Below are 23707 nucleotides of genomic sequence, written 5' to 3'. Positions count from 1 at the left end.
ACATTGTTGACTGTAAGTTTGTTGACGACGAATCTCTTGTTTGCTGCAGAAAGGATAACTTTCTAAGGCTGTTTAACGTCAAAACTGGTCATCTCCTAAGTTTACTTGACATTGGACAGGAACCATTCGGTTTGGGAGCTTGCTTGCACCATTCTCTCGTCGCCATTGGTTTGAAAGGCGCGAAACTCAAGTTCATTCAGGTGCATTTGCCAGCAGACACTCGAAAAAAGAAAGGTAAGTCATGGTCATGGCTTTGTCCCGCTTTTAAGTCGAGTGTTTTTTTTAACTTTGACCTTCTAGAAATTATTCCAGTGATGCTTTTAGTTCAAAACCATATTAAAATCAGGGTTTTTTTCCTCGCGAAGCGAGGTTAATAAATTTGTCGGGCCTAGCCGGCCCGAGTGGAGCTAAGCCGCGCGAATTCGAGCGAAAAATATATTTATATATATGTATGTATGTATGTTTGTATATATATTTAGTTGAAGGTGTCCGCAATGTTGCCTAGCAACGGTGAAAAACAAAGTATGAATGACGTCAGGCTGTCTGGCGTCGTCTCGAGCAAAAGTTGCATACATCGGGAAAGTTTGCGTGCCGGATCAAATTCCAACTGCAATGTTCATCAATATTCACTGGATACAGAACTATCTCTCCAGAATCTTTTCCCTTTCTTCCAGAAATCTTTCTTTGTGAAAGATTGCATTGAAGAAATTACACGTTTTGTGGCCGCCATAAAATAATTTTCCGTTGGAAATAAATTCATCGAACACGACAGCGCTGCACGCGCGTTGTACATTTCATCGCGTCAGAAATAGTTTTTTAACCGCAAACTAGCCAGTGAAACTACGAAAAGACCATGCTCATCAAAATAGTTGCTATGTTCAGAAACCTTTTAATCTCCTCATTTGATGCTACAACACGAAAGAGGGCTTTCCACCCAGCCCCAGCTTCGCGAGGCTTTGCGAGCCACGTATTTCTAGTTTTACAAGCTAACAGAGTTTTTTCCATTCGCTGTTGACATTACATCACACAATTATTCGGTTGTATTTGTGGGACTGATCCGCGAATACCCGTGCGGTATAAATTTTCATTTGTTCTTAACGAAGTTCTGTCACATCAGAATATTTCTGAAAAAAACTCATTTTTTTCTGAAAAATAAAGCCTAAGAAAGAAACCTAACAATCTTTAATTCAAAGATACGGCGTGACGTGTCGATCGAGGTGTCTTTTAACCGACCGGTTGGCTCAGTTGGTAGAGCACCGGACTACCGTGCGGGAGGTCCGGCGGGTTCAAACACCGGCCGGACCACCACTCAGGGTCTTTAAATAACTGAGGAGAAAGTGCTGCCTTTGCTCTGATATCTGCAAATGGTTAGACTTTCTAGTCTTCTCGGATAAGGACGATAAACCGTAGGACCCGTCTCACAAAACTTTCATGTTCATAACCTTGTGGGACGTTAAAGAACCCACACACTAATCGAAAAGAGTAGGGCATGGAGTTCCCGGTGTGCTGGTCTGGTCTTTGTGTGTACAATAGTTGGGGTTACTTTGCAAGGAACTGCGAAAGTTCTGTTTCTTTCCCTCGTCACACTTAGTGACGAATTTGACTAAATCAACATATAATATGTAAAGGAAGGTGGAGTTTTTTTCGTCCTGTATTTGAGTGAATTAATTTCGTTTCTGTCACGGTTTGTTTACAAAGTTGTCCCCCTTCAAGGACAGCGCAAATTTCTTTCACAGATTATGCTTAGTACTCGGCCCGTTTTGTTTGCGGTTTCTCCTTTACGAACGCAACATTAGGTTAGCGGACTGGCCGTTATCACTTTATAACTTTTTTTTTTTAGACAAACCGGCTGCATCCTGCCTCGTTTTGTTCCCCACCAATGCACATGAAGGCGCATGCTCACAAACACTGACCTAATAGTCACGTGGTTAGTTTACGTATCAGAAACAGCACAGCTAAGTCTAGGAGTTGCCACGAAACATGACCGATGGGCGACGAAGTCGCGAAAAGTCGACTGAATTATGGATTTCACGACAACGGACTTTCAAGAAAGTCTAGATGTCCCCGTACTCGTCCATGAAACCTGACTAAAAGCGCGTTCATATTTAAAAAAGACGGCCTTTTATTTGTCTAGCCTTTTAGAAAAGGACGTAAGTTTATTTTTTGAAGGATGGACAGCAAAATGCCAAGACAAGTTGTCCTTCTCATACCGTCACAAAATGCTCTGGCTTTAAATCGAAATCGACTTCCTTTTGAACGATGCTAAAAATGTCTTTTCAACAGTCACAGAGGAGTAAAGAGATTGACAGGGATTTTATTAACGTGTAACCGCATTTATAGCCGAGAGGACCGAATTTATGTGAATCCATACGAGTCGACTTTCATCCTGACCGTATGACGTTATTTGGGCAGCAGTCCTCCACGTCTCCCAATTAGGTCTAAACCTCCTGTATGCGTTACGAAGTGTCCCCACCAGTAATATTCAATAGGTCATTTCCGAATTGCTTTGAACCTTATTATGAAAGCGAGGGGTCGTGCGTAGTTTATTTTCACATTAATAGCTTTGCACTTAGCCTCGCTTTCATAAAGCAACTCGGCAATGGCCTATTAGACGCCCCTGCCCCCACTTCTTTGGACACGAGCATATGACGTCATTTGGTCGGTTACCCAACTTCAACGGCTATGGTCGAGGCATCATTTAAGTGTCATCTGATAACCCTATTGGTGACGTTCATATAGATGGCTCCCCACATCTTGGGATTTAATTTGTAACTTATGCGTTGAGCACTACCATTCTGAATCTATAGCAACTGTCTGATAACTTTTCTTTTGTCATTGCAAGGAGTGAGTGACACTTTCGATGCATGTTTTCGTGTAAGCATTAATATACACTGTCCACAGTCTAGATTGATATCCATTCCTCTGTTCGTTACAGGGTCAAGTACCAAACAGAAGTCACTTGAACAACCTTGATGAACTAATATCACTGGGTTGACTCCTGCTTTCATTTCAAGGAGGACAATTAAGAAGACTCTAAAAAAACCCCGAGTATTGAGCTTTTGACAACTGCGGTGAAAGCTGTTATCTTGAGGGAATTCAAAGAATGCTTTTATGTATTTACACTTTTCCGATTGGGTCCTCAAGCATTGTTACGTCAATCGTGACAGTTTCTAAAAGTGCCAAAGTTGTTTGAAATTGGACCTTTGCAAAGTAATTAATATATGCAAGAACTGAACCACATTAATACGCTCGCTCTTTCTGGTTGAAAACCATTTTTTGTAATTAAGATATTTTTGTAATGATTTAAGTAGGAGCCTTTATAGGTTGTTGCTTGCTGATCAGCTCAGAGCTAAAATAACTTGCAGCTTTTTGAAGTTTTTCAATGGCACATTCTTTATTTCGTTTAATTTCATGTAAAAGAGAGTGTATTTATCAAACGAGAATTGAAATAACGTGTTCCTGTAGTTAAAGAATGACCCAACGTTAGGTTTGTTAGATATGGTAGCGGAATTCTCATGCTCAATTTAATCGCACCTTTTTAGCGCCGTTTTCAACTGAGTGAACCAAAGCAATTACTATTGCCAATCACATCAGACGTAACCAACCAAACAGAATTCAAAGCGAATACACTGATGCACCGGCGCCAAGCGCGGGAAAACGCGTGCGAGCAAGTCACGATTGTTTCTGATCTTGTTTCTCATTGGTGCGGGTTTTACTAACCAATCACAGAACGCAGTTAACCAAAGGAAACGCAAATTGCTTTCGACACTCAATTGAAAACCGCGTAAGGCTAGTCTAATGATGAACACACGATTGCCATACCCAAGAGTAATGAATTAAAAACCTCAAGCTTGAAATATAGCATAAGGCGTACTGTTTCCGCCATAATTTTTCATATCAATGTACAGATAAATGTGGACATCTGAATAGCCTGCGGGCAAGTTCTCTTGGGGGTGGGGGCAGGGAGGCCTCAGGAATTAGCCTGCGAGCAAGCTCTCTTGGGGGTGGAAACATCGAGAAAGCCCTGCACTAGATTCCAATTAATCAAGACGTTTCTGGCGTGAACCTCGCTTGGCGAGATGCTTTTTGTAGTGTATTCAAGTTTTGTACAACAAATGTCAAGGCACTTCACGACGCTGACTTTTGTGTTAAACGGTTGTGAAAACATTTGTTGATGAACATGGCATTATATGAATACAAGCCGTAGTGTAGGACTTAAAACTTGAAGAAGCTGGTAATAGGACAATACCGATAACCCTGAATAAAGTTCATTAAACACATAAGCGAAGCGTTGCTTGCAATGCCCATGATGTGTTTCCACGTAATTTTGATTGATTTTCGGTTCACCTCTCCAATCGATAAGAGGCCTTATTTGATGTGATCAACAAGAGATCTTCACAAGAAACTTTCCCAAGCCGAAATTCATAGAAATTTTCCAAACATTGCCCAAGTTAGTATAGGTATTCTGTGCCAACTGACAGTCTTCCGGATAAAAAGGTTACACATTACCGTCTCATCGAATAATCAAATTTTAGTCTACTTGTTTAATAAACTAAACCTAAGACTGACTTCCCTTTACAATGCAAATCTTCAACACAAAGAGAACAAATGAACACAGCCATTGGCGCTACCAAAGGCAATAAGGTGCCTGTCTTGATGAAAACCAATACTGCTCACTTCATCTGCAAAACACAACATAGTAGTGGGGATACATGGTTGCATGTTTTTAAGTCCACTCTAAGAAATATTGAACCAGAAAGGCGAAGAGGAGAATGTGATTTTTTTTCGTTCAGAAACGCAGGATTATTATCATTTAATTTCAAAAGGAATGAACTTCGTCACTTTCAGACTTTTTAAGCTTTTCTCCTGTTGCTACTTTTGGAAGGTCATGACGTTCGGGGTTCATTCCTTTCAGTTGGTAATAAACGTGTACTGTACTTGGACCGATTGATCCGAATTAGATAGTGACAGACTTGTGACAGATGGGAAAATAACATCAATTTAAAATGCATTCATTAGTTGATGATGATGATGATGATGATGATGATGTTTAATGACACACTTTCGCATATTACTTGAATTACAAATCGACTTAAGATTTTTAAAAAAAAATAACGATGAAAATTTGCAACGTACTGGTGCTGAGATGACAAAAGTCAACAACCTAAAATTTACATTAGCTTTGTTCCCCTGTAAGAACAACAAGTCATTCTTTGATCTTTGTATTCTTATAGTCAATAAGGCTGTGCATTATTGACAGCGGTAAAGACCCGTAATTTCCCATTCTATTTCTGCCCGCGAACAGCGAAGTGAAGTGAGAATAGGACATTTCCGAGTTGATTTGAACCTCATTATGAAAGCGAGGCTAAGTGTAAAGCTTTTCATCCATATGTGAAGTGAGAATAGGACATTTCCGAGTTGATTCGAACCTCATTATGAAAGCGAGGCTAAGTGTAAAGCTTTTCATCCATATGCGAACAAATTGTAATGTTCATATGAAACAATTTGCACTTATCCTCGCTTCGAGACAACTCAAAAATGGCTATTGAGTTTTTAATTTGTGACAAAATGTGGTTTTTGAGGCCGCCAGGCAAATTGGAATTTATGTAAAATGACCCCAATATTTTCATATTTCACAGTCGTTAATTAGAAAAACTGTAACTTTGTTACGAGCCATATAAAAATTCAGTAGCACTGATGTGTGTGTGTCTTTAAGGGAAGGGCGGGGGGGGGGGGGGGGGGGGCTGGACTCTTTCTTACAAGTATTTTTTGTTCTATATGGCAAAGAAGACAAATACCTTGAAACACCTGAAGAGTAACATGCCTCTGACTATTGTTTATGTTCCACATGTTGACTTCACCCCTCCCCTGACTTGCAGCAGCAATATACTGTCCATTTGTGCCCACTTTATTGACCCTGAAAATTAAGGTGTGCGTTATAATCAAACTTTCTAATTGTACAAACTTTTAAGTTACACCACACAGGATCGCGCTCGCGTACAAATCGTATATGTACACAAAGAAATAATAATTTATTGGGACTCACAAAGGTAAGGAGTTTGCGTCCACGCACGGGCTTTTGGGTAAACAAAGTCTTTCTTCACCTGGGCCCGGTTGTTCGAAAGTTGATTAACGCTAATCTACGATTAAAAGTTAACCGAGGTTTTCATCTCACTCGTTAAGCTAACGGTAAAGAAAAGTCTGAGTCAAAACTGACGGACAAAAATATTTTTGAAGAATCCGGCTTTATTGGTTTGTAATTAAAACTCGAATCAAAGTTCCCGTTAATACAGGATTAGCTTAATCAGGCTTTGAACAACTGGACCCTGGATTTCTAGAGAAAGATGCGGACATAATTGAGAGCTGAGAGTTCTTTAGCGCGGTTTTCATTTGAATGCCTTAAAGCCAGACTCAAAGAAATCACTCTAAGCAATCCGAACTGACATAAACAGTGCAACTAAATATCACTAGACGACGGTTTATTTAGCGTTCTAATTATAGTGTTTGGACTAGCATTACTCGTAGCGTTAAGGGTAACATACTTAACTGACCTTTCTGACAAGCAGAACCTTTCCAGGCAAACCAGTTTAGATGTTTTAGGATTCAGTGCGTACAAGGAACAAGCATCATCGCTCGTGTTTACGCAATTACGTTTCTGTGAAGGATACAGAATACAGCGCTTTACAAAAGGGCAACGTTCAACAAGCAAAACTAAATGTACGCGCCATTTCATGTACAGATTCATATGATAAAGGAAAATAGAGATGCTCACCAAGCGCCATTATATGAAATTAAAAGAAAAGGTACCTGTGCTGAATTACTAGCCATTATTAGAAAGAGGAATCCCTGCAAAATAAAATAAAACAATTTTTACATTATTAATAATTACGCGTCTCAGAAAAAAAATTCCTTATCAGTATCCATGCATTTGCTAGCTTGAAGGATTTCTCATTTCTTGATAAAAGTTTCCTGTGGTAATCATATCATCGCCTCGTTACAGAGATTTTAGGGCCTTAACTTCCCTAACCTGTTTATCAGGTCTTCTTAGCTTGATGTACAGGTTACAGCTTCCACCAGAGGGGCCGCAAGTTCGATCATAGACCTCAACCTCTTTTTAGATAAATGTGTCATTGCATTGTGACAAGACCTTATTAAGTCGGGTATTCTAAACCTCATTTTAAATCAGGATTGAGTATCGCAGAATCCACCCATCTACAGTATTTGTAAAGGGGACGCAAGGCAATCCACGGTGTTGTAGTTTGTACCATTCGGGTGTTGCGTGAAACCTGGCTAACAGCCTGGACCCAGTTCTTCAAAGAGCGGATAACTTTATCCAGTGGATAAGTCGCTATCCCCGCGGAGCAAATGTATTCCAACCAATGCTTTTGGCACGTTTTCCACACAACGCTATTCTTAAATTTGACATATGCTTCTACTCTATTCATTTCTATGATGCACCGAGCATCTTAACTTAATTTTTGTCACTGTGAATGTTTTGTTTACAGGTCCGAACATTCGATATTTTCTTCGGATTAAAGATGTACGTTCACCATTTATGCATCAGTCAATTCCAGCTGTGCCCATCCCCCCCCCCCCCCTCCCGCCGACCCCCGGGAATTAGGATATTTTGAAAATAAGCTGGCAAATGCCCCACAGCCGGGGGGGGGGTAGGAGCTCAAAAATGTTTTGTTTTCCCCTCTCTCGACCTACTTGCAATCAAATCTAAGGTAATTCAGGCCAAATTTAGTCCCAGCTAGGTCTTGTTTCCCATATTTAGTGCCAAATAGGTCATTCTGCAGCTCTAGCATCCCATTTGCGTCCTATCTAGACGTATTCTAGAAGAAACTTACTGAATTTCCCAATGAATTGGTCATTAGAAGAAACGAAAATGTTATAAGGTAAAAAAAAAGTGAGATGGCCAAATGCCCCGGGGTAATTGGGTGGAAGGCTAATACCCGACCCCCGGGATGGACAGTGCGGGAAAATGCCCCACTATTGCCCGGGGTGGGGGGGGGGGGGGATGGGCACAGCTGGAATTGACTGATGCATTACCGATAAAATACATGTATGTAAAATCAGGAGCATTTCATCTGAGAGACATGCTTCTGGTGAAGTTTCTACAATACAATATGAACCCGAAAGAACAAAAGGTGAAAAAGGATAACTTGAATAATTGTTATCTTGGGTAAACTTCACAATCAAAAAGTAGGAAAAAAAGGGGTTCTTACCCTTTGCGTGACAGCTTTAAGGCAAGACAGACTACCAAGACCCAAGGCGTGAAGACTGATAGATCGTAACTGCTGACAAGTTTTATGGTTCCTACAACAAATTTCAAAGTTAACAATAACATAACTGTATTCAGTTACAACGATAGAGGACAAGGTGTGCTCAGTTATAAGGAAAAGGGAGGATGTCGTTGTCGTAATGGTGAATGAGGAATAGAATAGAAAAGATGTCCCAAAGAAGCCCCATACATGTCCTTACTATCACTGCAAAGGTTAGGATGCTTAATTTTGAGTCTCCAACTACAGCTCTTTCACGTACCACCACTACGAATCACCCTGGAGCTCAATGGTTAAGACCTGCTCCTGTTACTGCGCATACGTTCTGCGCATCTCAGAATGGTCCCAGAACGGCGGGTTTCTTAAGGACGATGCCTACTAATGCAGATGTATTTCTGCGCGTTCTTTGATTATGTGGGAGAAGCACATCTTAGCAAGGGTTACTGATATCCAAAAATAGCATTACGACCACCACGCATTTGGAGATAATAAAGATTCAAATGATTTGGGAAAATGCCATACAATCGTTTGTATTTACGGCTTTTTTACAATTATCGGTGTAAAATTCTCTCTGAAAAGTGAATGGTTACCCCCAATTTTCTTTTCGGATTCCAAGCGCCCTTGCTAAAATATGCTTTTCCCACATGGTCATAAACTGCGCAAAAATACTTCTGCATAAGGAGTCAACGTCCTTTAATGACATTAAATACGACTCTTGCTTGGGATCATGCAAAACTTTTAACTTGCGTTTCCTGCTTGTGAAACCTTTCTCATTATGGAGGTATTTGAACATAATGCTAATTACTACGGGGAAATATACTTTCCAATTAAGGAAATCAACGCCCCTGAGCTGAACGCTAAAACAAAGCATTCAAAGGACCCTTGTTGAAAGCAAATGAGTTCTCTTGTGAGAGAGGGTGCTTACGGGAGGAAAGTCAGTTTATGTGATTTTTAGTTGATTGAGAAATTTATGGCATCTCAGGCAACTGATACACAAGAAGTTTCCGCCGCTATAAAAGGCTAAGCACCTTTTCTCATTTGACACCTTTTATTGATGAAATGCGGTATGTCTGTCAGTCGTGGCGCGTTGCTAGTGTCCTGTAAGAAAATTTGAATTATCACCGCACCAAAATAACAGCCTTAAGTTTCTACTGTCTAGTTCAAAATTTAGCGAATTTGTCCACAATCAGAGAGGAAGGACATGTTCTTTACAGTTGTTAACGCTTTTCTAAATAGTGGGTTGGCAAACTGAAGATGAAAACGGCCAGGACAGGCTTCTTTTATAATGAACTTATGAACTTCTTGCTTAAGAAATCACATTGCTAAAAAAAACGCAAGGATGATAAGCAGAAAACTTACCAGAGGAAAAGACTGTCATCAGTTGTGCCCAAAACAAGGCAGCGGCTACCACAAACAGGCTGAAGAGATGACAGTTGACTGTCACTACAGATTGGGGGGAAAGTCTGAGATCCTTCCACCAGCCTTGAACACAACAAAGGAAAGTTACTTGGTCTGGGTCAAGGAAACAAATGTAACTGAGGCAACTGGGTGGATGTGAAAGGTCAGCCTTCTCCTTACACTGCCTTAACCTCCCCTACCCCTTCCCCTGCTGGTGACAACAACCAACAGGGACTTTGGATGTAGAGACACCCGAGTATTGATTGATCATGTGTAATCATCCAGCTTTTTATATAATATTACAGTCAACTCTTGCTTTGCAAACACCTCGCTATCACGGACACCCCAATAATACGGACATCAGCTAAATCCCTGGCAAAAATAAGTTACAGACGTTTGACTGAAATAAATTCCTGCTATGACAGACTGTTGCTATTAAGGACACTAACTCGCAGTCCCGAGGGTGTCTGCAATAAAGTGGTTGACTGTACATGGTACATTTACCACAAGAAGGAATCTAAATGTCATCCTTAATAAAGAATTTTTATCTAAACACATGACCAAATGGATGCACCTGCATTTACATACTTTGGTTTAAATCATGATCCCAAAGATCTTCTCGAATCTGGATTACTTGGTAGCTAGCAGCAAAAAAAGATCTGGGGAAAGTTACTACAATACTATAAACGTTTCACAGAATAAATTTTCATTATACTTACAAGCAATAACTGTCCAAAGACCATTTTGTCAATGTCACTTTATCGGAATTTCTGCATCCAATGATAAACTCAACATCATCATCAACCTTTTGTTCCAAAGTGTCTTGGAGTAAACACATGGTTGAAAACAAATGCTTGTTTTTCCTAGCCAATATAAAACTTGTTTAAATATAAGAAAGATCAAAATAATGGAAGAAAGATCCTCGCAGTTGGTATGCAACTTAAGCAGTTAAGAAAAGAAAGCCCCAGTTGGCTTGATAGTTCAACTGGTAGAGCACTGCACCGGCATCGCATAGGTCATGGGTTCGAATCCCGTTCAAGCCAAAAAGAGAAGACAACTTACTCATCATCACCAAGTAAATCCAGTGAGTACTCTCCTTCTTCTGAATAACCAAGAATCCTGAATTGAGAAAGTTAACACTGTCAGGGTGCCAGGGCCCAGTTATACAAAGCTTGATTAAGCTAATCCTGGGCCAGAAGGGTGTATAGGGTGCCAATGGACCCCAACAAACAAAAAAATGACTGAAATTTGGCCAATATTATAAAGTCTTTTAACAAAAGATGTTTATGCAGACATGCCTCTTGAGCCTGTTGGTGTGATGCAAGCTGGCATGTTATCATTTTCTTTGAAGCATTCACCATAAAGATTATGAATTATGTAGTTAGTTTGTCATGGGCATGCAAAGAAGAAACAGCTTGCCAGCTGCCCAACCAACGACACATAAATTGCTGGGAGTTTGCATGTAATTTGTCAAAATCAACCAACTAGTGTACAGGAGGTTCTGCATTGAACACCAATTGGCAACTCTGATTATTTTCTGTATCCCTGTATGCTTGTAAGGCCAAACACAATATTTCTTTCCCAATATTACTTTACATACACCTATCATGCTCATTATTCAGGATTTTCCAAGGGTTTTGAACTTTTTTAGCATCATTGGCAAACTGGAGGAAATTTTGTGCAACTTAACAAATATGCACCACAAATTTAAACATTTTAAATTTGCCTTAGTTTCAAAATTGATAACAACTGACATGACATATACCTTCCATTTCCTTTGCAGAAGTTTCCCCCAGCCAGAAGAACAACATGAGACTTCACTGGAACAAAGTGAACAGTAATAAACTCTTCTTCTCCATCCTGTCGCAAGCACAGACATTTACATGTTAATAATAATAAATGGTACCTCTCTAGCCTTTGCTAGTGGCCAGTTATCTAAAGAGGAGCATGATGGCCTTCTTTACCAGGAGGAAAGTACTTTAAATCTCCTGTCTTTGCCATGAATTTCGACTTTATCACGAAACTCTGCCCTACTTTCTCCTGCTTGCCCAGGTAGAGATATGGATGCAGGCAAATCCTCAGGGAAACGTCTGGGATAAAGCTATATTAGAGACAGCAGGTCCTGCAATGTTATTGAATCCAGTCTGCAGTTCAGATGACTTCTGTGTGCTAAAGGTTAGAGTCTTTGAGGGAGAAGGGGCATATACATCAGCTGAATGAATGGTGATTGAAACTTTCTATCAAAAGTCAAAGGTCCACCTGTAAGAGACATTAATTTGCTTTTATCTCAAAATTTTGCCTGGTGGCCTACATGTACCTTAGTTTTTTGCATGTATGCAACATTCAGAATACCACAGACTTAAAAAAGAGAAAATCCAGTAAAATTTTCTGCAAATTAATGAGAAAACATCTCTTTTTTTCTGCTTATCCTCAAAGATCTTCAAGGATCTCACATAATCTTCTGAAGTTCTTGTCAACTTCCTTCAAGGTCCTTAAAGGGTTACTGCAAAGATTTAGCTTAATCCTGCCACAAACAACTGGGCCTTGGTGTAACAATCATAAAATGGACACATTAAAACTCACCAAAGGTAGACTCCATTTGTGAAGTACAGTCCACTGTAATCCAGGTACAATTGTCCAGATGACAACCAAATGAGCCAAACATACAGCCAACACATCTCTCTTTTTCTGTAGCAGGGATGATGCTTCTTTTTCTGAAGATGCCTCGTATGATGACAGTGAAACAGACTGCACTTTATTGTCCTCACCATTCATACAGTGCTATTTAAAATACAATGTAAAATGGAGTGAGCATTGCCCAACCCACACAACATGCTTAAAGGGTGAATTTCAGTTGGTCAGTTTTTTACATTCGATAATTTTGACAAAAAAAAACCTTAATCTCTGTAAAGTCACCTTGGAGCAGGTCTGTCACTATTTCCCTATACAGGTGGCCTCAATAAAGGATAACTGGTCAAATAGTATGAACTGTATTAAAACTCATTAATTTTACATGTACTTGGTACTGTCCTTTGAGCAACACCTGGTACAAGGCTTTGAAATTTCATCATTTTTTATTCTGAAAATGAGTTTAACGTATACTAAATGAAAATTACTGTGCAGTAAGGTACAAAAAGGTTTTTTGGTGGTTGATTTTTATTCCTTTAACCATTTTTTTAATATATTAAAAAGAAAACATTGAGATGCATTTTGTAAGGACAATAAATTATTGTTACAAGTATCAGTGTTCCAGGCTGGCAAAAAGGGAGTCTGACATCAAAAAATCTAATGAAGCTGGCTACTTGGCCCAACAAATTAAAATTAATGCTGAACAAAAGAGTTGAAAATAATATCATGCACAAAACTGTTATTCATAATGTTCGTTGATCCTTTTACAATATTACTTTCTTATTAAACGCTAAAAGATTTGGAATCCTGCTGTCATTTTCAGTTTGGGAGAGTGGCAGAACATGTATGTAAATCATGATTACAATGAATCATGTTTGCACAAGAAAATAAGTTCTACATGTATGTAATACCTGTAAACAAGCTGTCATAAGTACTGGAGAAAATTCTGAGTGATCCTCTGGCGCCATCATACATGGTACCTGAGAGCTCTCCAAGGGATCAGTCATCTTCCCATATGGAGTGCCTTGATCACCAAACCTTGGCTCTGGGTTGGGAGGGCTGGATTTCCCTTCAGCTAAGTCAAACAACTCTCCTTGACTGTTTCCTCTATCCGGGTTACTCAAAACTGCTTCAGCAGCTGAATCAAGCAAAACTGCTGGACTACCACTTTCATTCATAACACTGGTTTTTGAAACAGCATCGTTAGATTCTTTGTGATTTGGTAAATCAGTTTTGTCAGAAGTTCCTACAGTAGAATTTTTCATTTGAACAATTATATCTTCCACTTTGCCATTCATGACAGCACCAGCTTGATTTACTAGTCGGTTGCATTCACTGCATGGTTGTTCTCTTTCGTTATCCAGGCTAAGACCATTTTTCTTTTTAAAGCCATCTGCTTGTGGACTATCATGAACTAAAGATGTAACATCAACAATTTCAGATTTACTGCAGTTACAGTGACTTGACTCCATCGGGCAAAGTGTACATGACTGAATGTCTTTACCTTCTTGCAATTTTTGCTTTGGAGAAGCACTAGCTTTGTCCTCATTTTGTGTAGCCATATTATGTGACTGAAGATCAAGTTGCTTGTACCCCAAACTGAAAGAACCAGTTTTGCCACGCTCTGATTGCTTACAGCATTCAAGAGTTACAGCTGACGATGGCTCTGTCACTTTTCCAGTTCTGTTTTCTTCAATTGTGTTTGGAGAGGAAAATGTCTTAACCTCTTTCAATTTAAATTCAGTATTGGAATCCACCGAACAAGCGTGATAAGAAATTGAAGACTGAGTCAAAAGGACAGAGCAATTTTCCTTCGTCTCTTGCCCACTTTTTGAATATGGCAGTTTGAAATCTCTTTCTGTCTCAACATGTTGTTCCATGGTCTTCTCTACACTGTCCTTCTGTTGTTCATTTGTCAATTTTGAATGTGGCAGTTTTGATTCTTCTTCTACATGTATCTCATTAACAGCCTTCTTGGTCATTCCCCCAGCTTTGTCATCAACCTTCTTATTTGCCCTCTCAGCTGACAAGGTACTCTTGATCTTAGCCAGCTTTAACTTCACAAACTCTTTATCAGGCAAAGCAAAGTCTACTACAACATTGAGAGGTCCACCAGGTTTGGTGTGCTCTAAAGAAGGCCTGGGAAAAACAAGACCCTCCCCAGTGTCTACAATATTTGATTTTATTTCACCTCCACTACTTTGAGTGTTGTCTTTCTTCATTCTTGATTTCTTAGTTTTTGATTTGTTCGGCTGTGTCATATTGCTACCCTGGGAAATAACAGCTTGTCTTCCAAAGTTTGGTGTTGATCGTAACCTTGGAGATCTCCTTGGATACTCTTCTTCAAACAGCTGTAGCCAGTGCCAGCTTTCCAAGGGAGAGTTTTTTATTTTTTGACTTATAGGGGATACATGTAAGTCATCTGTTTCTTTGCCCTGATAGCCATCTGTCTCATTCAAAGAGACAGTGCTTTTTAACAGATCCAAGCTTTCTTGTGTGATGTTTGGTGAATTTTGATCTTGCATCTTCTTTGCAGTACACTTAATTTCACTATTACCAAAACAGTCCTCATGACACAAATCTTTAATATCCTGACTGTGTGTGGCCAATTTTGAAACTTCCTCAGCCTCACAAATTTTCATAGCCTGGTCTTTAAATTCTTGAGTTTGATCATAACGATTATCTTGCTTTTCTGCAATAACCACATTATCATCAGACAAAACATGAGAGTCATTTGCTGAAATAACCGCATTTCTATTGAGTGTATCAAGGTTCTTATTGTCACTTTCAAGATCACTCTGCAGTGTGTTAACATCACGCTTGGGTCTATCCTGTTGCATACAGGATTCCATAGAGGCAGATATTCTTCCAGATGATATCTTTGAGTCACTGCTACATGTATACGCAGCCACACTTTCATTTTGGTATTTCTCAGATAACAACTGGTGATCAGTATCAACAATTTCCTTGAATGTCACATTTTTGCAGTGTCCTTTTTTGTGGGCTGAAAAACAACTTGGTTTCTTTACATTAGGAGAATTAAGTTCCTCTTGAGATAGCAAGATGCTGGAGGTGTTCTGAGTTGCTCTGCTACCCACGTTCTCATCTTGAACCAAAAAACCATGAAATGTTTGGCGTCTTTGCTTGTTTCTCTCAGCTCTCTGTACAAAAAATGTAACAAGAGCACTTGCCACAATTATTTAACGAGATATACAATATTACCAGTTTGTTGAGAGATTTCTATGTTCATAAAAGAGTTCTAAAACAACTAGAAACAAGTTTGCTAAAAGTGCTTGAAGTTGTGACTATAAGTGACTCATTCCCTTCTTGGCCAATGTGCGCAATCAAGAGACTACCCACAGACTAAATCCTCCTAGGTGTTTGCACCCTAAAGCAAAGATCTAAAGCTGTATAATATTATTATACAAGCATCTTTTCTTTGGAAATGCCAGTGTTCAAGACAATGATGAAAGCATTTCTAAATTTAAGTTACAGTTGAGATACAATTGAAGGTCTGAGAGCATAACCGACTTATGTCGAATTTTAGCGCGGCTTTCGGTTTCGCACGGATTTGTCCGAATTTTGGCTCTCCCTGGTTTGGAAAACATTTTGCGGTTTTACAATCGTGGACAAAACTCCTTGAGAAAACCAAACACGAACAGAACAAAAACCACTTCCTTACTTCTCCCTCCCACCCCCTCCCCCTATGCAATGACAACCGAACACAGACAGCCAAAAAACCACTCACTTACTGTTTCTCCCTTCATAATTCTACCACAGTTACTTCTCCCTCCCCCCCTCCCCCTTATGCAATGTTGATGTGGTAAGCGATGCTTGCCAGGAAACTGTTCGTGACCCAAAAGACAACATTGAGTCAGGGGGGGGGGAGGGGGGTTTGGTAGTTTGCTTTTCTACAAGTGAACGCGCTTGGAAGGCCAATTTTTTTATAGGTTTTGTCCACGTCAGACTCGTTTTCCAAATTATCGGTAGGCTAAAAGTTTCCACTGTCCACGCGCCGTGTTTAGTCGCACCAGTTGTTGTTGCTATAAGTAACGTTTGAGATGATATCATGGTTTGCTTTTGCGGGTTGTAACAAGCCCAAAATAGATCAAGGCAGTCGGGATAAACAACTTGCGTATCGTACTGGCTAGTTGCTTTCGCTTTTGTTTGGTGAAGTTTGAAAACGCACGACATCTATGGATCTTTTGAAAAGTTACGAAATTGACAAATGCAGTTCACAGGAACTGGTGGAAATGTTGTCCAAAGAATCCCTCCTTGGTAGTGATGACTGTGCCGTGGTGAATTTTTCAATTCGATTATCAAATCCCGCGGGAGCATCAGAAACAAATCCTGCCATATACAAGGTGTTTTGCAAGCCTTAGTTGTGGTTTGCCAGGCTTGAAATTCGGTATGTAACGATTAACTTGACAATTTCAAGGCAATGATTCAATAAAAGTACGATTAACATAGCTTTTCAACGGTTAACACCGACTGGTGGTAAAAAGAATAGATAGTCTTTACCTTTTTAATAGAACTGCCATTAATCGTTGTTAATCGTTGAAATGGCTACATGTCTTCCTGTTAATCGTGTAGAATGCTAGTATTTTGCGTTATCAAGAGTGATATATCGACAAACGGGACAAAGCTGGATTTTACGCCAGGAAATGGACACATTTTCTCTTGGAGAATGTAACTGTTTACATTTGGGACATTCCTGTCACGTACGTAGTAGTTTGTAACAGAATCAAATAAAAGCGTGACAGCATTCTTTTCGTTGCTCCCGCGAAAAACACCGCTTTCATGTGCCGTGTTTCAAAGACAACGAGTGTATATTGAATACAAGTATTTAATCCTCAGTGCATTGTCCTTTTGGTCATCCAGTGTCTATAATGTTACCGATATATCTTTACAAGATGGTAAAATGTTTTCTCAATGGCATTAATACGAAACACAAAGCGGCGTGAAAAAATACTGGACAATGGTTTTCAATCGAATTGCAGTACACATGCAAAAGTTTGGACAAATCCGAGCTCATCGAAAAACGGGCTGAAATTCGACATAGGTCGGTTATGCTCTCAGCCCTTCAATTTAAGTCACTTAGGGCAAACTTTATGGGTCAGTTATTAAAAGACAGCTTAAACTTGTTTAACAAAACAACTTTCTAAGCCATTTTCAATTTTGCCAACAGTCGTATCTAAACATTGTCTGCTGCTGATGGTAACGAGAAGGCTTGCATCCCAGACTAGAAAACTATTTATCTACTTAAAATAAACCACTAATGTAAACAGTTTGGAGGCCCACTGATTGTCTTAAGCCACGGCCTAAGTTTAAGTCTCTTAACTGGCCCCATATGTTTTGAACAGCTTGACTCTTAATCCCTTATGCATAAGATCAGACTGCTCTCTGTGAACTAACCCCATGAAAAGATTCTTAAGAACCATTCTGCAATATTTACTTTACAGATAACAGACTTTTATTTAGCATATTAATGCAATTTAAGAGAAATGGATGGTATAGAATTTACCTGAAGTTTTCTCAAAGCCCTTGCATGTTTCTTCTCCAGTTCTATTAGCCGCTGCCTTATGATCTGAAAAAAGAGAGGCCAGATTTCTAAGCCTGCTTTTGACATTATTATAGATCAGAGTTAAAGTGTGGAATGATCTTGTTATCTGTTACACTGTATGTGAACTACAAGGATGAAACATTTTCAGAGAAGCCAACTTCTGGAGAGCTGCAATCTAGAGATTCTTCTGTGATGCCCCCATCGTCACCACTTTGTGTATGAACCCACTACCCCCTCCCTGCAATGGATCCAAATCAACCCCTCCCTTCTCCCACCCCCACAAAAAAGTACCCTCACTCTCCAGCAAATTTGGCTCCCACCTTTTCCTTCACAATACATCGCTGTTGACACGTAGTCGTGTGCAAAAAGATTTGGTGAAAAATGCATGGAAATGCACGTACACTGTAGGAACCACAACACCAATTTGCGAAAAAAAGGAAATTTGAGGAAAGTTAAGGTTAAAATCTTAGTTTGTTGTAAAGGAAAGATCAAAAGTCACTTAGACTGGGTTTGTTCTGTATCCGGGAGATTCGGGTTTCAGCGGGTTTCCAAAACCCAATCTAAGCAAGCTAGAATAGGCAACAATATGAGAAATAGAGGACAAAAACCTTGAAAAACATTTACTCACCGCGTCTTTTTCACTCATGCTGTTTTAAGAAGACAAACAACGCCCGTATAAGTCCTAAAATCAGTCGTCTTTTCTAGCTTGACTTTCTTCCTAGATGACCGCCATCTTGCTTTCAACATTTCTCGAATTTCGCGGGAACATGGGCAAAAGTATCCCGGATTATGAGGCCCCAGCTTCCCACGTTCGCTATTGCCTTAGGACCGCAATACGTGCCAAGGATTTTCCACTAGCTAATATTAAAAAAAGATTAAGAGAGAATCACATGGCAACACTACCATTCTGTTTACCAGACAACTTTTTAGCTCTTTTAGTTTCACCCAAAGAGAAAAGGATGTCTGTGAACCTAGGGTGGTCAACAATTTCCTTCAGATCAAATCTTTTGTTTTGTTGTTGACCAATCAAATTGACTGAATTAGCATTCAGTTACAAGAAATTTATAACTCTACCATTTTGGTTACCCTGTGAGAGCTGCTGCCTTTTCCATCCCTTGTTTCACCAAGCAAGAAAAGGGCAAGTGAACCAAGACCAGAAAATGTGTCTGCTTTCACAGACTAAACTTTGTTTTAATGACCATATGAAAATTATGACCAGTCTGGTAGGATCAATTTTTTTGTTGTCTTTATTGCAGTCATTTAGCTTTCAAAATGAACACTCATCTGCAAAATTGCTAACGGTTTTCAGGAGTCTATGCATTTAATTTTCCCTTATGTGAGCTTCCTGCAGTTTTTAAAATTTTACAACCCAGGGTAAATTAGGCTCTAGTTCTATCTATTTATGGAGTCCTTTGTTGTTTACAGTTTCTGTGCCACTCAAGAGTTCTTTGGCCTTTTTACTTCTCCATGAATGATTGGTTCATGTAAATTAATCAAGCCTGGTATCGAACTGTGAACAGGCGAAAACCTAGGTCTCCTAGAGTTCAGTGGTAGATAATCTGAACTGAGAATTGGAAGGTTATAGGTTTGACGTAATATATCAAACACGAGAAGGTGTGTTTCATCAGATATCCAAACACTGAGAGGTAGGTTGAAAAAACAAGACGTAGCCGAGTTTTTTTAAACGACTTTGAGGTGTTTGGATATCTGATGAAACACACTTTCGAGTGTTTGATATGGCTTCTCAAATGATCAATAATTCTTGGAGAAATTCAAGGCTAAAGTTGGCAAAATTTTATGGTAATTAGGATCACATATCCAAACCACGGTCACAGTAGTGATTTTCTTTGTTTTCTCTTGATGAATTATTAATGAATTTGAGAAGTCCATTGGAAGAACTTGAATTTTTTTCTGAGTATGCCCGTGTCAGTGACTGATAAAGAAATCTTTTTCAATTAATCACCAGTATTAAAACATACCATCACATTTCTCACATTTACCATAATGATTATTAACATTCAAATCCTGGTAGAAGGCAAGATGTTCATCAAATGAACCTAGTTTAATGGCATCACTTCCACAAGTACAATTGTGTACAAGTCTCTTATATAGACACAGGCCAAAATATGGTTATGTGAGTCAGGAACCTAGATGTTATAGCAGGATTTCCCAAATAGTAGAAAGTAGAATGGAAACATTTAAACAAAGCATGGGGGAAGTGTAAGGGAGTAGCAAGCGAGAGAGAAGTCTCCAGTACATCATTTCCAACCTACTACATCACAAATTAAAATCAATGAATAAATGAGCATTCATCAACACAACGAATTTTCGACTGAATAGCTCGCATGGTGATTCCCACTGTCTCTAACTAACTGTGTGATGCACACTGTCAAACGTACTGCTTTTATGATCTGATGGATTGGGCTTCGCTTCGTACGTGCAAATTGTCACACCGTGACGATGTGCTTCTTGAAAATCACCCTTCAACCCGATAAAATACACCTTGCTTGTTTCAGCACCAAAGTTACGAGGAAAGTAAATAGATAAATGCTCAACGTTTGAAAAACGTGCCACCTTGGGCGTGTATTCCAAAGTGCCATTATGGTCTTCGTTCAAATCGAACGTCTGATCAGGCTCCGCATTTGCATCATCAAACGTCATGAATGGACGATTTTTGTACAGCTTCATCTCTGATGGATGTTCGCCATTCTCTCCTCCAATGACCACGATACCTTTGAGTTTGACCTGACCAACAAAAGGGATGTTGAATAAGAGCTCCTCGTCCACATCACTTTCAACAAATTTCGTCGTGTCCAGTCGTTCTTCCCAAGGTTTGAAAACGTTTTTAGCCGAGCCTTCCTCGGCTTCGTTTAAGCACTGAAGCTTGATGAGGTCGATTTTCTGAAAAAGGTGAAACTGGGCGCCTCTTTCCGATTCAGATAGGTCATGTTCGTGTTCATGGTGGTCGTGTCCACAGCCTGCCATGTTGAAATTGGGAACTAGCAAAATTTTAGTGTACTCATAAATGAAAAACATTTGCATCCACAGATTAGAACAAACGCGGGCTCAACTTACAAGTGTTGCGGTCGTTTCTTGCAAAATGGCTAACAACACTGTTGTTGTTGTACTTTCTGTTATAACAGCTGGTCTAGCCTTCGCTTACTATCGCTTACGCTGCTATTTTGCCGGAGGAGTATGCAAGAATAATGTGTCTTTGAAAGGGAAAACTGTTATCATTACTGGGGCAAACACAGGTCTTGGAAAAGAAGTAGCTTTGGATCTTGCAAGACGGCAAGCACGAGTTATCCTTGCTTGTAGAAGCCCTGAAAAAGGCAAAAAAGCCGCCGATGAAATCCGCTCTCACGTCAAAGAAGCGGTGCTGATATTGAAGACTCTTGATCTGACTTCTTTAGCTTCCGTGCATGCCTTTGCTTGTGAAATATTGAGAGAGGAAAGGAGGTTAGATGTTTTGATCAACAATGCAGGGGTATACATGGACCCCCCTTTGGCCAAAACCCAAGATGGGTTTGAGATACATTTTGGTGTCAATCACCTTGGACACGTCTTGCTGACTAATTTGTTGTTGGATCTGCTGGAGAAGTCTGCACCAAGTCGGATTGTTATGGTGTCATCAAGTCTGGCCAAGAGGGCTCGCATTGACTTTGATAACATTTATGCAGAGAAGGGCCATTCGGGGAAACAGAATCACATGACAGGACCTTATGCCCAAAGCAAACTTGCCAACATGCTGTTTTCACATGAGTTGAGCAAAAGGCTTCCTGAAGGTAAGGGTTCTAAGATAGAAAGATTTAGCTTCGCATTTATGGCTAACGCCAAACGGGAAACGTCAAGCCGCTGTCTGTTCTAAAATGCATAAACTTGTGTTTCTCGTACTCACTTCTCTCTTTTTCGTGTTTGCTCGATAGCTGTCGCCGACTGGGTGAAGATAACCTTAAACCAAAAATGTTTCATTGTTTTTCATCAAACAGAAAATTTCAGCCTGGTGTTTGCCGTTTGCTGTAAACGCGATGCTAAATCTCTCTAATGACTTTATTTAAGTGTCCGAGCAACCCCCCCCCCCCTCCACCCCTCCTCTCCTTCCTCTACATAACATGTAGCTAGGATGTTAATTCCTTTATTAGAACTTTTGTTTTTGACGCTATTAGTCAGGATAGCTAGTAGGTGCATGCATCCTAGCCAGTTTAACCCTTCAAGGAACGAAGATCAAAGAACAACTTCTATCTTGTCCCTACACTTTCCTTATAAAAGTACTGGGGAGAAGTTATTAGCGTATCAGGAAAATTCACCTTTGGTGATCATAGCCTTAATTCTGACTGAGACATTTTTGAACAAAACCAAAAATCTACCAATAATTAGACGTAAGATAGTTATGCTGCCAGCCCTTCAATTACTAGTAACTTCAATTCACCTCACCTGCCTCTTTTCAGTGTTGATGCTAGTAGGTTTGAATGTAATTCCAATATTTGAACTTGTAACTGATTAAATGGAGACAGAGATGATCTGTGAATTAGAGACAAGAACTTTGTTTTCATTTCAGGTGTCACTGTCAACTCTTTGTGCCCTGGTTTATGCTGGACTGAACTTCACCGTAATTCATCCTTCAGCATGATCAAAAAGCTTCTCCTGTTCCCAATTGCATTTGTAGTGGCCAAGAGACCCCGCGAAGGAGCTCAGACTATCATTTACTGTGCTACGGAAGCGAAATTAAGCAATGTGTCTGGGGCAATCTTTGCTGATTGTGATGTAAAGGAATTTCCACCTCACACCAGAGATGATGGAGTGGCCAAAAAGCTTTGGGAACTTAGTGAAACACTTATCCAAAAATACTAAAGACAATGGACAGACTCTTACAAATGCACAAACCCTTTTATAATTATTTACAGAATTTTAATGTTAAAATTGATAAGTGAAAAATGTTTGGCAGGTCATGTGGCAAGAAATAGGTGTCCGTAAGGTGAGGTTCAATGTTAGTTCAAGACAAGTAACAAACTTTGCGGACAGTGATATGAAAGAATTTTGTCCACACACTATCTAGAGAGAATAGAGTAGCTAAATAACAGAAGCTACTGGTATGGTAACTTTGTGCAACATTAACCGAAAAGTACTAAGAACAGCCCAGATACACAAGAAATGAAGGAGTGAGCAGGGCTGTATGTCCTCAAAAAAGAAAAAATCAAGGTACATGCACAAGGCACAGTAGAGTACCATTATCTCATAGTTTGAACACCAGCTATCTGGGACAAAAACATGCTTCCCTTGGATAATGTGTACTGACTAGATTCAATTTAGAATACAGAGAGTGCTAATTTTATTATTTTTCAGAGCTTGTACACAGTACATGTAACTGTGACATGTCACGTCACTGCAAGGAGATGCTTTTTAGAGACATGGCATTCATCAGGGATGGGGTGCTTGTTCAACATTTGTCAGCTAAATGCAGCGGTACACTGTCAGGGTCTACAATTAATATTTTTTTTCAATAAGGAAGGATTTCTATTAGCATTACATAACACTAATAATACAATACTAAACACTTCTAACACTAATTAGCACTAATTGCGATAATTACAGCCCTGACTGTACTTACAATATATGCTTACTATACTATGGTACTAATGAATACACTATTTACAATACAAACGGTATCTTCATTCACTACTTACTTTTTTTTCTTTTATAAAAAGTAGAGTGTGTGGATGGTTTGTTATCTAGGTAGCTTTTAGTAGTGAAATGTAAGTGGCTTTTGTATTGTAATTTAAGTAATGTCAGTAATAAAATTGTATTAAAAAAAAATGAATTTCTTATAAGTTTTAGG

General features: G+C 39.5%; 4 protein-coding genes across 9 annotated transcripts in view; 2 read left to right on the top strand and 2 right to left on the bottom strand.

The window, feature by feature from the left end:
* Positions 1-3861, top strand: part of LOC146458288 (uncharacterized) — a 33499-nt gene extending 29638 nt beyond the window's left edge. Inside the window, exon 4 of the mRNA XM_085090747.1 lies at positions 2936-3861. Coding sequence (XP_084946873.1) covers positions 2936-2973 — 38 coding nt within the window. The 3' untranslated portion in view covers positions 2974-3861. The remainder of the gene's footprint in view (positions 1-2935) is intronic.
* Positions 1-18623, bottom strand: part of LOC146458287 (uncharacterized) — a 60444-nt gene extending 41821 nt beyond the window's left edge. For 2 of the 6 annotated variants that reach the window (XR_014858229.1, XR_014858231.1), the window contains exons 1-9: positions 18500-18623; positions 17833-17895; positions 13220-15469; positions 12264-12461; positions 11446-11540; positions 10743-10799; positions 10400-10543; positions 9642-9764; positions 8229-8319 (exon numbers count right to left, since the gene is read on the bottom strand). Coding sequence is in view for 2 of the 6 variants with exons in the window: in XM_085090748.1 (XP_084946874.1) it covers positions 4591-4682; positions 5799-5917; positions 6552-6655; positions 6808-6846; positions 8229-8319; positions 9642-9764; positions 10400-10543; positions 10743-10799; positions 11446-11540; positions 12264-12461; positions 13220-15469; positions 17833-17895; positions 18500-18517 (3393 nt within the window). In the remaining 4 variants the exon portion in view is untranslated. Of the gene's footprint in view, positions 1-3997; positions 4683-5798; positions 5918-6551; positions 6656-6807; positions 6847-8228; positions 8320-9641; positions 9765-10399; positions 10544-10742; positions 10800-11445; positions 11541-12263; positions 12462-13219; positions 15470-17832; positions 17896-18499 lie in introns of those variants that run through there. The other 4 variants (XM_085090748.1, XR_014858230.1, XM_085090749.1 and 1 more) reach the window with 4 other exon arrangements.
* Positions 18624-19459: 836 nt separating this feature from the next.
* Positions 19460-20859, bottom strand: LOC146458286 (PITH domain-containing protein 1-like). Its single transcript, XM_085090775.1, has one exon. The coding sequence runs from the start codon at positions 20854-20856 to the stop codon at positions 20236-20238; it is 621 nt and encodes a 206-aa protein (XP_084946901.1). The 5' UTR covers positions 20857-20859; the 3' UTR covers positions 19460-20235.
* A 103-nt stretch (positions 20860-20962) lies between these two features.
* Positions 20963-22776, top strand: LOC146458285 (retinol dehydrogenase 12-like). Its single transcript, XM_085090652.1, has 2 exons — positions 20963-21656; positions 22430-22776. Exons 1-2 carry the CDS (start codon positions 20972-20974, stop codon positions 22720-22722), a joined length of 978 nt encoding a protein of 325 aa, XP_084946778.1. The 5' UTR covers positions 20963-20971; the 3' UTR covers positions 22723-22776.
* Positions 22777-23707: the final 931 nt, after the last annotated feature.

This window comes from Pavona decussata, unplaced genomic scaffold (genome assembly GCF_977016875.1).
Source record: "Pavona decussata unplaced genomic scaffold, jaPavDecu1.1 SCAFFOLD_233, whole genome shotgun sequence".
Taxonomy (NCBI): domain Eukaryota; kingdom Metazoa; phylum Cnidaria; class Anthozoa; order Scleractinia; family Agariciidae; genus Pavona; species Pavona decussata.
The sequence above is the reverse complement of the archived record's forward strand: the minus strand, read 5'-3'. Positions and strand labels throughout refer to the sequence as shown.